Consider the following 13,324-nt stretch of genomic DNA (forward strand, 5'->3'; position numbering starts at 1 on the left):
TGTTATAGTGAGGGGTGTGGGATATATCAGAGTGTTACAGTGAGGGGTGTGGGGTATATCAGAGTGTTACAGTGAGGGGTGTGGGGTATATCAGAATGTTATAGTGAGGGGTGTGGGGTATATCAGAGTGTTACAGTGAGGGGTGTGGGATATATCAGAGTGTTACAGTGAGGAGTGTGGGATATATCAGAGTGTTACAGTGAGGGGTGTGGGATATATCAGAGTGTTACAGTGAGGAGTGTGGGATATATCAGAGTGTTACATTGAGGAGTGTGGGCTATATCAGAGTGTTACAGTGAGGGGTGTGGGGTATATCAGAGTGTTACAGTGAGGGGTGTGGGATATATCAGAGTGTTACATTGAGGAGTGCTGGCTATATCAGATTGTTATAGTGAGGGGTGTGGGGTATATCAGAGTGTTACATTGAGGAGTCTGGGCTATATCAGATTGTTATAGTGAGGGGTGTGGAATATATCAGTGTTACAGTGAGGGGTATGGGATATATCAGTGTTACAGTGAGGGGTGTGGGGTATATCAGTGTTACAGTGAGGGGTGTGGGCTATATCAGAGTGTTACAGTGAGGGGTGTGGGATATATCAGTGTTACAGTGAGGGGTGTGGGCTATATCAGAGTGTTACAGTGAGGGGTGTGGGGTATATCAGAGTGTTACATTGAGGAGTCTGGGCTATATCAGATTGTTATAGTGAGGGGTGTGGGCTATATCAGAGTGTTACAGTGAGGGGTGTGGGCTATATCAGAGTGTTACAGTGAGGGGTGTGGGGTATATCAGAGTGTTACATTGAGGAGTCTGGGCTATATCAGATTGTTATAGTGAGGGGTGTGGGGTATATCAGAGTGTTACATTGAGGGGTGTGGGATATATCAATGTTACAGTGAGGGGTGTGGGATATATCAATGTTACAGTGAGGGGTGTGGGATATATCAATGTTACAGTGAGGGGTGTGGGATATATCAGTGTGACAGTGAGGGGTGTGGGATATATCAGTGTTACAGTGAGGGGTGTGGAATATATCAGAGTGTTACAGTGAGGAGTGTAGGGTATATCAGAGTGTTACAGTGAGGAGTCTGGGCTATATCAGATTGTTATAGTGAGGGGTGTGGGGTATATCAGAGTGTTACATTGAGGGGTGTGGGATATATCAATGTTACAGTGAGGGGTGTGGGATATATCAATGTTACAGTGAGGGGTGTGGGATATATCAGTGTGACAGTGAGGGGTGTGGGATATATCAGTGTTACAGTGAGGGGTGTGGGATATATCAGTGTTACAGTGAGGGGTGTGGGATATATCAGAGTGTTACAGTGAGGGGTGTGGGATATATCAGTGTTACAGTGAGGGGTGTGGGATATATCAGTGTTACATTGAGGGGTGTGGGCTATATCAGAGTGTTACAGTGAGGGGTGTGGGATATATCAGTGTTACAGTGAGGGGTGTGGGATATATCAGTGTTACAGTGAGGGGTGTGGGATATATCAGTGTGTTACAGTGAGGGGTGTGGGGTATATCAGAGTGTTACAGTGAGGGGTGTGGGGTATATCAGTGTTACATTGAGGGGTGTGGGGTATATCAGAGTGTTACATTGAGGGGTGTGGGATATATCAGTGTTACAGTGAGGGGTGTGGGATATATCAGTGTGTTACAGTGAGGGGTGTGGGGTATATCAGAGTGTTACAGTGAGGGGTGTGGGGTATATCAGTGTTACATTGAGGGATGTGGGGTATATCAGAGTGTTACATTGAGGGGTGTGGGGTATATCAGAGTGTTACATTGAGGAGTGTGGGGTATATCAGATTGTTATAGTGAGGGGTGTGGGATATATCAGAGTGTTACAGTGAGGGGTGTGGGGTATATCAGAGTGTTACAGTGAGGGGTGTGGGGTATATCAGAATGTTATAGTGAGGGGTGTGGGGTATATCAGAGTGTTACAGTGAGGGGTGTGGGATATATCAGAGTGTTACAGTGAGGAGTGTGGGATATATCAGAGTGTTACAGTGAGGGGTGTGGGATATATCAGAGTGTTACAGTGAGGAGTGTGGGATATATCAGAGTGTTACATTGAGGAGTGTGGGCTATATCAGAGTGTTACAGTGAGGGGTGTGGGGTATATCAGAGTGTTACAGTGAGGGGTGTGGGATATATCAGAGTGTTACATTGAGGAGTGCTGGCTATATCAGATTGTTATAGTGAGGGGTGTGGGGTATATCAGAGTGTTACATTGAGGAGTCTGGGCTATATCAGATTGTTATAGTGAGGGGTGTGGAATATATCAGTGTTACAGTGAGGGGTATGGGATATATCAGTGTTACAGTGAGGGGTGTGGGGTATATCAGTGTTACAGTGAGGGGTGTGGGCTATATCAGAGTGTTACAGTGAGGGGTGTGGGATATATCAGTGTTACAGTGAGGGGTGTGGGCTATATCAGAGTGTTACAGTGAGGGGTGTGGGGTATATCAGAGTGTTACATTGAGGAGTCTGGGCTATATCAGATTGTTATAGTGAGGGGTGTGGGCTATATCAGAGTGTTACAGTGAGGGGTGTGGGCTATATCAGAGTGTTACAGTGAGGGGTGTGGGATATATCAGTGTGTTACAGTGAGGGGTGTGGGGTATATCAGAGTGTTACAGTGAGGGGTGTGGGGTATATCAGTGTTACATTGAGGGATGTGGGGTATATCAGAGTGTTACATTGAGGGGTGTGGGATATATCAGTGTTACAGTGAGGGGTGTGGGATATATCAGTGTGTTACAGTGAGGGGTGTGGGGCATATCAGAGTGTTACAGTGAGGGGTGTGGGGTATATCAGAGTGTTACAGTGAGGGGTGTGGGATATATCAGAGTGTTACAGTGAGGGGTGTGGGATATATCAGAGTGTTACAGTGAGGAGTGTGGGCTATATCAGAGTGTTACAGTGAGGAGTGTGGGATATATCAGTGTTACAGTGAGGGGTGTGGGATATATCAGTGTTACAGTGAGGGGTGTGGGATATATCAGTGTTACAGTGAGGGGTGTGGGATATATCAGTGTTACAGTGAGGGGTGTGGGATATATCAGTGTTACAGTGAGGGGTGTGGGATATATCAGTGTTACAGTGAGGGGTGTGGGATATATCAGTGTTACAGTGAGGGGTGTGGGATATATCAGTGTTACAGTGAGGGGTGTGGGATATATCAGTGTTACAGTGAGGGGTGTGGGATATATCAGTGTTACAGTGAGGGGTATGGGATATATATCAGTGTTACAGTGAGGGGTGTGGGATATATCAGTGTTACAGTGAGGGGTGTGGGATATATCAGTGTTACAGTGAGGGGTATGGGATATATCAGTGTTACAGTGAGGGGTGTGGGATATATCAGTGTTACAGTGAGGGGTGTGGGATATATCAGTGTTACAGTGAGGGGTGTGGGATATATCAGTGTTACAGTGAGGAGTGTGGGATATATCAGTGTTACAGTGAGGGGTGTGGGATATATCAGTGTTACAGTGAGGGGTGTGGGATATATCAGTGTTACAGTGAGGGGTGTGGGATATATCAGTGTTACAGTGAGGGGTGTGGGATATATCAGTGTTACAGTGAGGGGTGTGGGATATATCAGTGTTACAGTGAGGAGTATGGGATATATCAGTGTTACAGTGAGGGGTGTGGGATATATCAGTGTTACAGTGAGGGGTGTGGGAGAGATCAGTGTTATAGTGAGAGGTGTGGAATATATCAGAGTGTTACAGTGAGGGGTGCAGGGTATATCAGAGTGTTACATTGAGAGGTGTGGGTTATATCAGAGTGTTACAGTGAGAGGTGTGGGAGAGATCAGTGTTACAGTGAGGGGTGTGGGGTATATCAGTGTTACAGTGAGGGGTGTGGAGTATATCAGTGTTACAGTGAGGGGTGTGGGATATATCAGTGTTACAGTGAGGGGTGTGGGAGAGATCAGTGTTATAGCGAGAGGTGTGGAATATATCAGAGTGTTACAGTGAGGAGTGTGGAATATATCAGAGTGTTACAGTGAGGAGTGTGGGCTATATCAGAGTGTTACATTGAGGGGTGTGGAATATATCAGAGTGTTACATTGAGGGGTGTGGAATATATCAGAGTGTTACAGTGAGGAGTGTAGGGTATATCAGAGTGTTACAGTGAGGAGTGTAGGGTATATCAGAGTGTTACAGTGAGGGGTGTAGGGGATATCAGAGTGTTACATTGAGAGGTGTGGGCTATATCAGAGTGTTACAGTGAGAGGTGTGGAATATATCAGAGTGTTACAGTGAGGAGTGTGGGATATATCAGTGTTACAGTGAGGGGTGTGGGATATATCAGTGTTACAGTGAGGGGTGTGGGATATATCAGTGTTACAGTGAGGAGTGTGGGATATATCAGTGTTACAGTGAGGAGTGTGGGATATATCAGAGTGTTACAGTGAGGGGTGTGGGGTATATCAGTGTTACAGTGAGGGGTGTGGGATATATCAGAGTGTTACATTGAGGGGTGTGGAATATATCAGAGTGTTACATTGAGGGGTGTGGAATATATCAGAGTGTTACAGTGAGGAGTGTAGGGTATATCAGAGTGTTACAGTGAGGAGTGTAGGGTATATCAGAGTGTTACAGTGAGGGGTGTAGGGTATATCAGAGTGTTACATTGAGAGGTGTGGGCTATATCAGAGTGTTACAGTGAGAGGTGTGGGAGAGATCAGTGTTACAGTGAGGAGTGTGGGATATATCAGTGTTACAGTGAGGGGTGTGGGATATATCAGTGTTACAGTGAGGGGTGTGGGATATATCAGTGTTACAGTGAGGAGTGTGGGATATATCAGTGTTACAGTGAGGAGTGTGGGATATATCAGAGTGTTACAGTGAGGGGTGTGGGGTATATCAGATTGTTATAGTGAGGGGTGTGGGCTATATCAGAGTGTTACAGTGAGGGGTGTGGGGTATATCAGAGTGTTACAGTGAGGGGTGTGGGATATATCAGAGTGTTACATTGAGGAGTGTTGGCTATATCAGATTGTTATAGTGAGGGGTGTGGAATATATCAGTGTTACAGTGAGGGGTATGGGATATATCAGTGTTACAGTGAGGGGTGTGGGATATATCAGTGTTACAGTGAGGAGTATGGGATATATCAGTGTTACAGTGAGGGGTGTGGGATATATCAGTGTTACAGTGAGGAGTATGGGATATATCAGTGTTACAGTGAGGGGTGTGGGATATATCAGTGTTACAGTGAGGGGTGTGGGATATATCAGTGTTACAGTGAGGAGTGTGGGATATATCAGTGTTACAGTGAGGGGTGTGGGATATATCAGTGTTACAGTGAGGGGTGTGGGATATATCAGTGTTACAGTGAGGGGTATGGGATATATCAGTGTTACAGTGAGGGGTGTGGGATATATCAGTGTTACAGTGAGGGGTGTGGGATATATCAGTGTTACAGTGAGGGGTGTGGGATATATCAGTGTTACAGTGAGGAGTATGGGATATATCAGTGTTACAGTGAGGGGTGTGGGATATATCAGTGTTACAGTGAGAGGTGTGGGATATATCAGTGTTACAGTGAGGGGTGTGGGGTATATCAGTGTTACAGTGAGGGGTGTGGGGTATATCAGTGTTACAGTGAGGGGTGTGGGAGAGATCAGTGTTATAGTGAGAGGTGTGGAATATATCAGAGTGTTACAGTGAGGGGTGTAGGGTATATCAGAGTGTTACAGTGAGGGGTGTAGGGTATATCAGAGTGTTACATTGAGAGGTGTGGGCTATATCAGAGTGTTACAGTGAGAGGTGTGGGAGAGATCAGTGTTACAGTGAGGGGTGTGGGGTATATCAGTGTTACAGTGAGGGGTGTGGGGTATATCAGTGTTACAGTGAGGGGTGTGGGATATATCAGTGTTACAGTGAGGGGTGTGGGAGAGATCAGTGTTATAGTGAGAGGTGTGGAATATATCAGAGTGTTACAGTGAGGGGTGTGGGATATATCAGTGTTACAGTGAGGGGTGTGGGATATATCAGTGTTACAGTGAGGGGTGTGGGATATATCAGAGTGTTACATTGAGGGGTGTGGAATATATCAGAGTGTTACATTGAGGGGTGTGGAATATATCAGAGTGTTACAGTGAGGAGTGTAGGGTATATCAGAGTGTTACAGTGAGGGGTGTAGGGTATATCAGAGTGTTACATTGAGAGGTGTGGGCTATATCAGAGTGTTACAGTGAGAGGTGTGGAATATATCAGAGTGTTACAGTGAGGAGTGTGGGATATATCAGTGTTACAGTGAGGGGTGTGGGATATATCAGTGTTACAGTGAGGGGTGTGGGATATATCAGTGTTACAGTGAGGAGTGTGGGATATATCAGTGTTACAGTGAGGGGTGTGGGATATATCAGAGTGTTACAGTGAGGGGTGTGGGGTATATCAGAGTGTTACAGTGAGGAGTCTGGGCTATGTCAGATTGTTATAGTGAGGGGTGTGGGGTATATCAGAGTGTTACAGTGAGGGGTGTGGGATATATCAGAGTGTTACAGTGAGGGGTGTGGGGTATATCAGAGTGTTACAGTGAGGGGTGTGGGATATATCAGAGTGTTACAGTGAGTGGTGTGGGGTATATCAGAGTGTTACAGTGAGGGGTGTGGGGTATATCAGAGTGTTACATTGAGGGGTGTGGGGTATATCAGAGTGTTACAGTGAGGGGTGTGGGGTATATCAGAGTGTTACAGTGAGGGGTGTGGGGTATATCAGATTGTTACAGTGAGGAGTCTGGGCTATATCAGATTGTTATAGTGAGGGGTGTGGGGTATATCAGAGTGTTACAGTGAGGGGTGTGGGATATATCAGAGTGTTACAGTGAGGGGTGTGGGCTATATCAGAGTGTTACAGTGAGGGGTGTGGGGTATATCAGAGTGTTACAGTGAGGGGTGTGGGGTATATCAGAGTGTTACAGTGAGGGGTGTGGGGTATATCAGATTGTTCCAGTGAGGGGTGTGGGATATATCAGAGTGTTACATTGAGGGGTGTGGGATATATCAGTGTGTTACAGTGAGGGGTGTGGGATATATCAGAGTGTTACAGTGAGGGCTGTGGGATATATCAGAGTGTTGCAGTGAGGGGTGTGGGATATATCAGAGTGTTACAGTGAGGGGTGTGGGATATATCAGAGTGTTACAGTGAGGGGTGTGGGATATATCAGTGTGTTCCAGTGAGGGGTGTGGGATATATCAGAGTGTTACAGTGAGGGGTGTGGGATATATCAGTGTGTTACAGTGAGGGGTGTGGGATATAACAGAGTGTTACAGTGAGGGGTGTGGGATATATCAGTGTGTTACAGTGAGGGGTGTGGGATATATCAGAGTGTTACAGTGAGGGGTGTGGGATATATCAGTGTTACAGTGAGGGGTGTGGGATATATCAGAGTGTTACAGTGAGGGGTGTGGGATATATCAGAGTGTTACAGTGAGGGGTGTGGGCTATATCAGAGTGTTACAGTGAGGGGTGTGGGATATATCAGAGTGTTACAGTGAGGGGTGTGGGATATATCAGAGTGTTACAGTGAGGGGTGTGGGATATATCAGAGTGTTACAGTGAGGGGTGTGGGATATATCAGAGTGTTACAGTGAGGGGTGTGGGATATATCAGAGTGTTACAGTGAGGGGTGTGGGATATATCAGAGTGTTACAGTGAGGGGTGTGGGATATATCAGTGTTACAGTGAGGGGTGTGGGATATATCAGTGTGTTACATTGAGGAGTGTGGGATATATCAGATTGTTATAGTGAGGGGTGTGGGATATATCAGATTGTTATAGTGAGGGATGTGGAATATATCAGAGTGTTACAGTGAGGAGTGTGGGATATATCAGAGTGTTACAGTGAGGAGTGTGGGATATATCAGAGTGTTACAGTGAGGAGTGTGGGATATATCAGAGTGTTACATTGAGGAGTGTGGGGTATATCAGAGTGTTACATTGAGGAGTGTGGGATATATCAGAGTGTTACAGTGAGGGGTGTGGGATATATCAGATTGTTATAGTGAGGGGTGTGGAATATATCAGATTGTTATAGTGAGGGGTGTGGGATATATCAGAGTGTTACAGTGAGGAGTGTGGGATATATCAGAGTGTTACAGTGAGGGGTGTGGGATATATCAGATTGTTATAGTGAGGGGTGTGGAATATATCAGATTGTTATAGTGAGGGGTGTGGAATATATCAGATTGTTACAGTGAGGGGTGTGGGATATATCAGAGTGTTACAGTGAGGAGTGTGGGATAGATCAGAGTGTTCCAGTGAGGAGTGTGGGATATATCAGAGTGTTACATTGAGGAGTGTGGGGTATATCAGAGTGTTACATTGAGGAGTGTGGGATATATCAGAGTGTTACATTGAGGAGTGTGGGGTATATCAGATTGTTACAGTGAGGGGTGTGGAATATATCAGATTGTTATAGTGAGGGGTGTGGAATATATCAGATTGTTACAGTGAGGGGTGTGGGATATATCAGAGTGTTACATTGAGGAGTGTGGGGTATATCAGAGTGTTACATTGAGGAGTGTGGGATATATCAGAGTGTTACATTGAGGAGTGTGGGGTATATCAGATTGTTACAGTGAGGGGTGTGGAATATATCAGATTGTTATAGTGAGGGGTGTGGAATATATCAGATTGTTACAGTGAGGGGTGTGGGGTATATCAGATTGTTATAGTGAGGGGTGTGGAATATATCAGATTGTTACAGTGAGGGGTGTGGGATATATCAGAGTGTTACAGTGAGGAGTGTGGGGTATATCAGATTGTTACAGTGAGGGGTGTGGGGTATATCAGATTGTTACAGTGAGGGGTGTGGGGTATATCAGAGTGTTACAGTGAGGAGTGTGGGCTATATCAGATTGTTATAGTGAGGGGTGTGGGATATATCAGAGTGTTACAGTGAGGAGTGTGGGGTATATCAGATTGTTACAGTGAGGGGTGTGGGGTATATCAGAGTGTTACAGTGAGGAGTGTGGGATATATCAGAGTGTTGCAGTGAGGAGTGTGGGCTATATCAGAGTGTTACAGTGAGGAGTGTGGGATATATCAGAGTGTTACATTGAGGAGTGTGGGGTATATCAGAGTGTTACATTGAGGAGTGTGGGATATATCAGAGTGTTACATTGAGGAGTGTGGGATATATCAGAGTGTTACAGTGAGGAGTGTGGGATATATCAGAGTGTTACAGTGAGGAGTGTGGGATATATCAGAGTGTTACAGTGAGGAGTGTGGGATATATCAGAGTGTTACATTGAGGAGTGTGGGATATATCAGAGTGTTACAGTGAGGAGTGTGGGATATATCAGAGTGTTACAGTGAGGAGTGTGGGATATATCAGAGTGTTACATTGAGGAGTGTGGGATATATCAGAGTGTTACAGTGAGGAGTGTGGGATATATCAGAGTGTTACAGTGAGGAGTGTGGGGTATATCAGATTGTTATAGTGAGGGGTGTGGGATATATCAGAGTGTTACATTGAGGAGTGTGGGATATATCAGAGTGTTACAGTGAGGAGTGTGGGATATATCAGAGTGTTACATTGAGGAGTGTGGGGTATATCAGAGTGTTACATTGAGGAGTGTGGGATATATCAGAGTGTTACATTGAGGAGTGTGGGGTATATCAGATTGTTATAGTGAGGGGTGTGGGATATATCAGAGTGTTACATTGAGGAGTGTGGGGTATATCAGATTGTTATAGTGAGGGGTGTGGGATATATCAGAGTGTTACATTGAGGAGTGTGGGATATATCAGAGTGTTACAGTGAGGAGTGTGGGATATATCAGAGTGTTACATTGAGGAGTGTGGGGTATATCAGAGTGTTACATTGAGGAGTGTGGGATATATCAGAGTGTTACATTGAGGAGTGTGGGGTATATCAGATTGTTATAGTGAGGGGTGTGGAATATATCAGATTGTTACAGTGAGGGGTGTGGGGTATATCAGAGTGTTACATTGAGGAGTGTGGGATATATCAGAGTGTTACAGTGAGGAGTGTGGGCTATATCAGATTGTTATAGTGAGGGGTGTGGTGTATATCAGAGCTTTAGCCTAATAAAGCCAATACCTTAGCCTCAAATATCCCATTTCAACTCTTTAGGGATAAACTCACTGAAGTAGGAGCAAAGGGGCAACATTAGTAGATTATTTAGCATTAGAATGCATGAATAACCTTCGAGGAAACATGAAACACTGTACTTCTAAGGGACCCATGGAATGATGGGATACCTGACCGTTATGCTGGGATCTGTGCAACTCAGTAGTTAATTGCCTCCACAGCCTGTGTAAACATGCTGTCCTTGCTTCACTAATCAAAGAGATAAGGGTGAGACTGGAGACGAGACAGGCTGCAATAAACTATGGGAACTGGTAGCTTCACTAGCAGCTTCAAGGTTTAGGGAGGATGTTTGTGAGACAATACAATCCAGTTTCAAGTTGTAGACCTAGAATGTGTTGGGGTAGTGTGAACAAATGAGTAATGGCTATTGTATCCTATAAACGTGTACTGCAAATTCTGTACCAGTGAGAAGCTCTTTGGGTGAATCAGAAATATGCCTGATTAAAGCCTTTATCTACTTTGATCCTGTGGACTGGAGAGTGGTTATATTTTCTCCACAACACTCACTATCTACAACCCTGAAAATTCCCTTTTTGTCCCAGTACCATATGACATCTGAAATGATTGTTCCGGGCTGTATTTATTCATGAAGCAGAAAAATATAGATCTATAAAGTTCCTTCCCTCTCTTCATCCAACAGACTCCCAACATCAAATGGCTCCTCCTAACTTCACTCTCCTAATGGAACACAACCTAATTTCTTTCATCTGGACAATGCACCTTTGGCCTGGATGGCCCCTTCAATCTAACTATTATTATATTAGTTATAATCAAAAAACAGCAGGGTCAAGCAACTGTTTAGTAATCCAAACAAGGGGCACAGATTTAAGGTGATTGGTAGAAGGATTAGTGGGGACATGAGGAAAAGCTTTGTCACCCAGAGGGTGGTGGGTGTCTGGAATTCACTGCCAGGAATGGTGGTGGAGGCAGAAACCCTCAATTCTTTTAAAAGGTACCTGGATATGCACCTAAAGTGCTGTAACCTGCAAGGCTATGGACCAGGTGCTGGAAGGTGGAATTAGATTGGACGGCTAGTCTTTTCGGCCGGCATGGACACGACGGGCTGAATGGCCTCCTTCTATGCTATAGTTTCTCTCTGGTTCTAACTATTTTTTGTATAACATTGAAGCACTCCCATTTTGCTTCGTGTGCAGGACAACAGCTCTCAAAATAAAACAGTGAAAACATTTCCTTGTACCGTTTCCCATTTTCATAAAGCTTCACAACTTCATTCTTCAACTCTTGCTCCTTTTGAATAAACTCTTTCTTCTCCTTTTCTGATTTCTTCTTCAGTTCTTCTAATTTTACCTTCATCTCCTGGACCTGCTTAACATTATTCTGCAGTTTTGTAAGTGGAAAAAAAAACCATGCACATGACACTCTTGCAACATAAAAGGAGTTTTATCTTTAGCAATACTTTTCGTATCATGGAATATTTTAGTTTAAAATGCAAATACTGAAGGCATTTTCAATAATATGCTTTAAAGAGTGACAGAGCTTGACAGTAGGAATTGAATTATCATTAGAGATAACACCAACAGCTGTGGGCATTTTACATTTAACTTTGACAGTTAATTCAGCTCCAACACTGAATCAATCTCAGTCACTCCTCCAATATATCATTTCTATTTCACAGAAATACAAAGTGTTTCTGCAATTCTGCGCCAGGGTCCCAGTGCTGTGGAAACATCCCATTTCGTATCTTGTGCACTTGTTTTGAAGTTCTACTTCAGCACTTAGATTGGTGATTGTGCAGGCAGGCTGACCTCCACAACATCAGTCAGTGCCTCAGCAAGATCAGCAATCAACAGCTGGAACATAAATAAGCTCAAAAGAAATGCAGAACCAAAATAAAGTTAATGTTCAAGTTAAAGTTAACTATTTGCAAATCTTTGACATTTAAAGAGACAGTTTTTAACACTGTTTTTATACTACAATTATCAAGACCGAGGTCAATAGCTACGTTGCTGCTGCAAGCAAGGTAGGAACTCATTTATGCAGCTCAGAAGGAACTAAAATGATCCCATCTGGAGAAAACTTTCTAAGCATTTAAACTAGCGCTGGGTAGATTTTAAAAAGTAGCCCATGAGTTACATTGCAGTGGAGCAACAGTCCCTCCAGTGTCAAATCCAGGAGACAGGTGGCTAGCTGCAGTTGCTGATCTTGTGCCTCATGTCTGTGGAGTCAGGGCAAGCCTCCATTCTGGATTTATACAGCAACTTTAGCATTGCTTCAAAACCATTTCACAACATATGTAAATGTGGCAGTGCAAACACACACACAGCTACAAAAAAAGGCAGACATCTCACTGGAATAGCATTTAGCATCTTTTGACTCTCAGAGCATTTCAAATTTTATCAGCAGAGAACGTGGATGTTTCATTGTCAGTTACCGGTAACTTCTTAATAATTGAGTACTAGTTTATAGGCAGTAGAGAGGTTAAAACCCACTTTAAGGCCAGAATATTTCGCACAGTTGACGAAAGCCGTCCACCCCTGCCTCCGCCGGGCCTGGGGATCCAATTTGGAATTCACAATTCTCAGGCCCTTAATTGGTCTTAGGCATGTCTTCCACCTCATTGAGGCAGGAGGTCCCACCTAATGGAGCTGCTGGCCAATCAGCGGGAGCAGTGGTCAATGCTGGGACTGCAACCCAGCTTCCACATGAAGAGGAAGGATGGCCCTGGAAAAAGGCAGGATTTGGGGCCTCACTGGGGGTGATCGGTCGGGCCCCGGAGAGGCAAGGGGGTGGGTCATGTGGGGTACTGGGGGTGGTTGAGGCATCGGGGGCAGTCCTCCGTTGGGCACAGGTTGCCTGATTAGGAGGGATGTCCAACAAGGCCTGGGCCACCTGTCTGCCAATGGTAAAATCCCCCCCCACCGCCCCATTCAGACCCCCTGCCACCACCAGTCTGCTCCGGCCAATTCCGACCTAAGCTTCACAAAAATTTATGCAAAATTTTAAAAATTCATTCTCAGGATATGGGCATTACTCACAAGGCCAGCATTTATTGCCCATCCTCATTTGCCCTTGAGAAGCTAATAGTGACCCTTCTTGAACCACTGCAGTCCACATGCTGACAGTACTCCCACACAGCTATTGGGTAGCGAGTTCCAGGATTATGACCCAGTGACAGTAAAGGAATGGCAGATATATGTCCAAATTAGGATGGTATTAGAT

The 13,324-nt window shown here is 44.7% G+C and overlaps 1 protein-coding gene across 4 annotated transcripts in view; it reads right to left on the bottom strand.

Moving 5' to 3' along the window:
* Positions 1–13,324, bottom strand: part of LOC137381445 (RING finger protein 214-like) — a 67,876-nt gene that overhangs the window by 32,137 nt on the left and 22,415 nt on the right. For all 4 annotated transcript variants that reach the window (XM_068054045.1, XM_068054046.1, XM_068054043.1 and 1 more), the window contains one exon: positions 11,343–11,482. In XM_068054045.1, the coding sequence (XP_067910146.1) occupies positions 11,343–11,482 (140 nt within the window). The remainder of the gene's footprint in view (positions 1–11,342; positions 11,483–13,324) is intronic.

The sequence above is a fragment of the Heterodontus francisci genome, chromosome 22, assembly GCF_036365525.1.
Source record: "Heterodontus francisci isolate sHetFra1 chromosome 22, sHetFra1.hap1, whole genome shotgun sequence".
NCBI classification, from domain to species: domain Eukaryota; kingdom Metazoa; phylum Chordata; class Chondrichthyes; order Heterodontiformes; family Heterodontidae; genus Heterodontus; species Heterodontus francisci.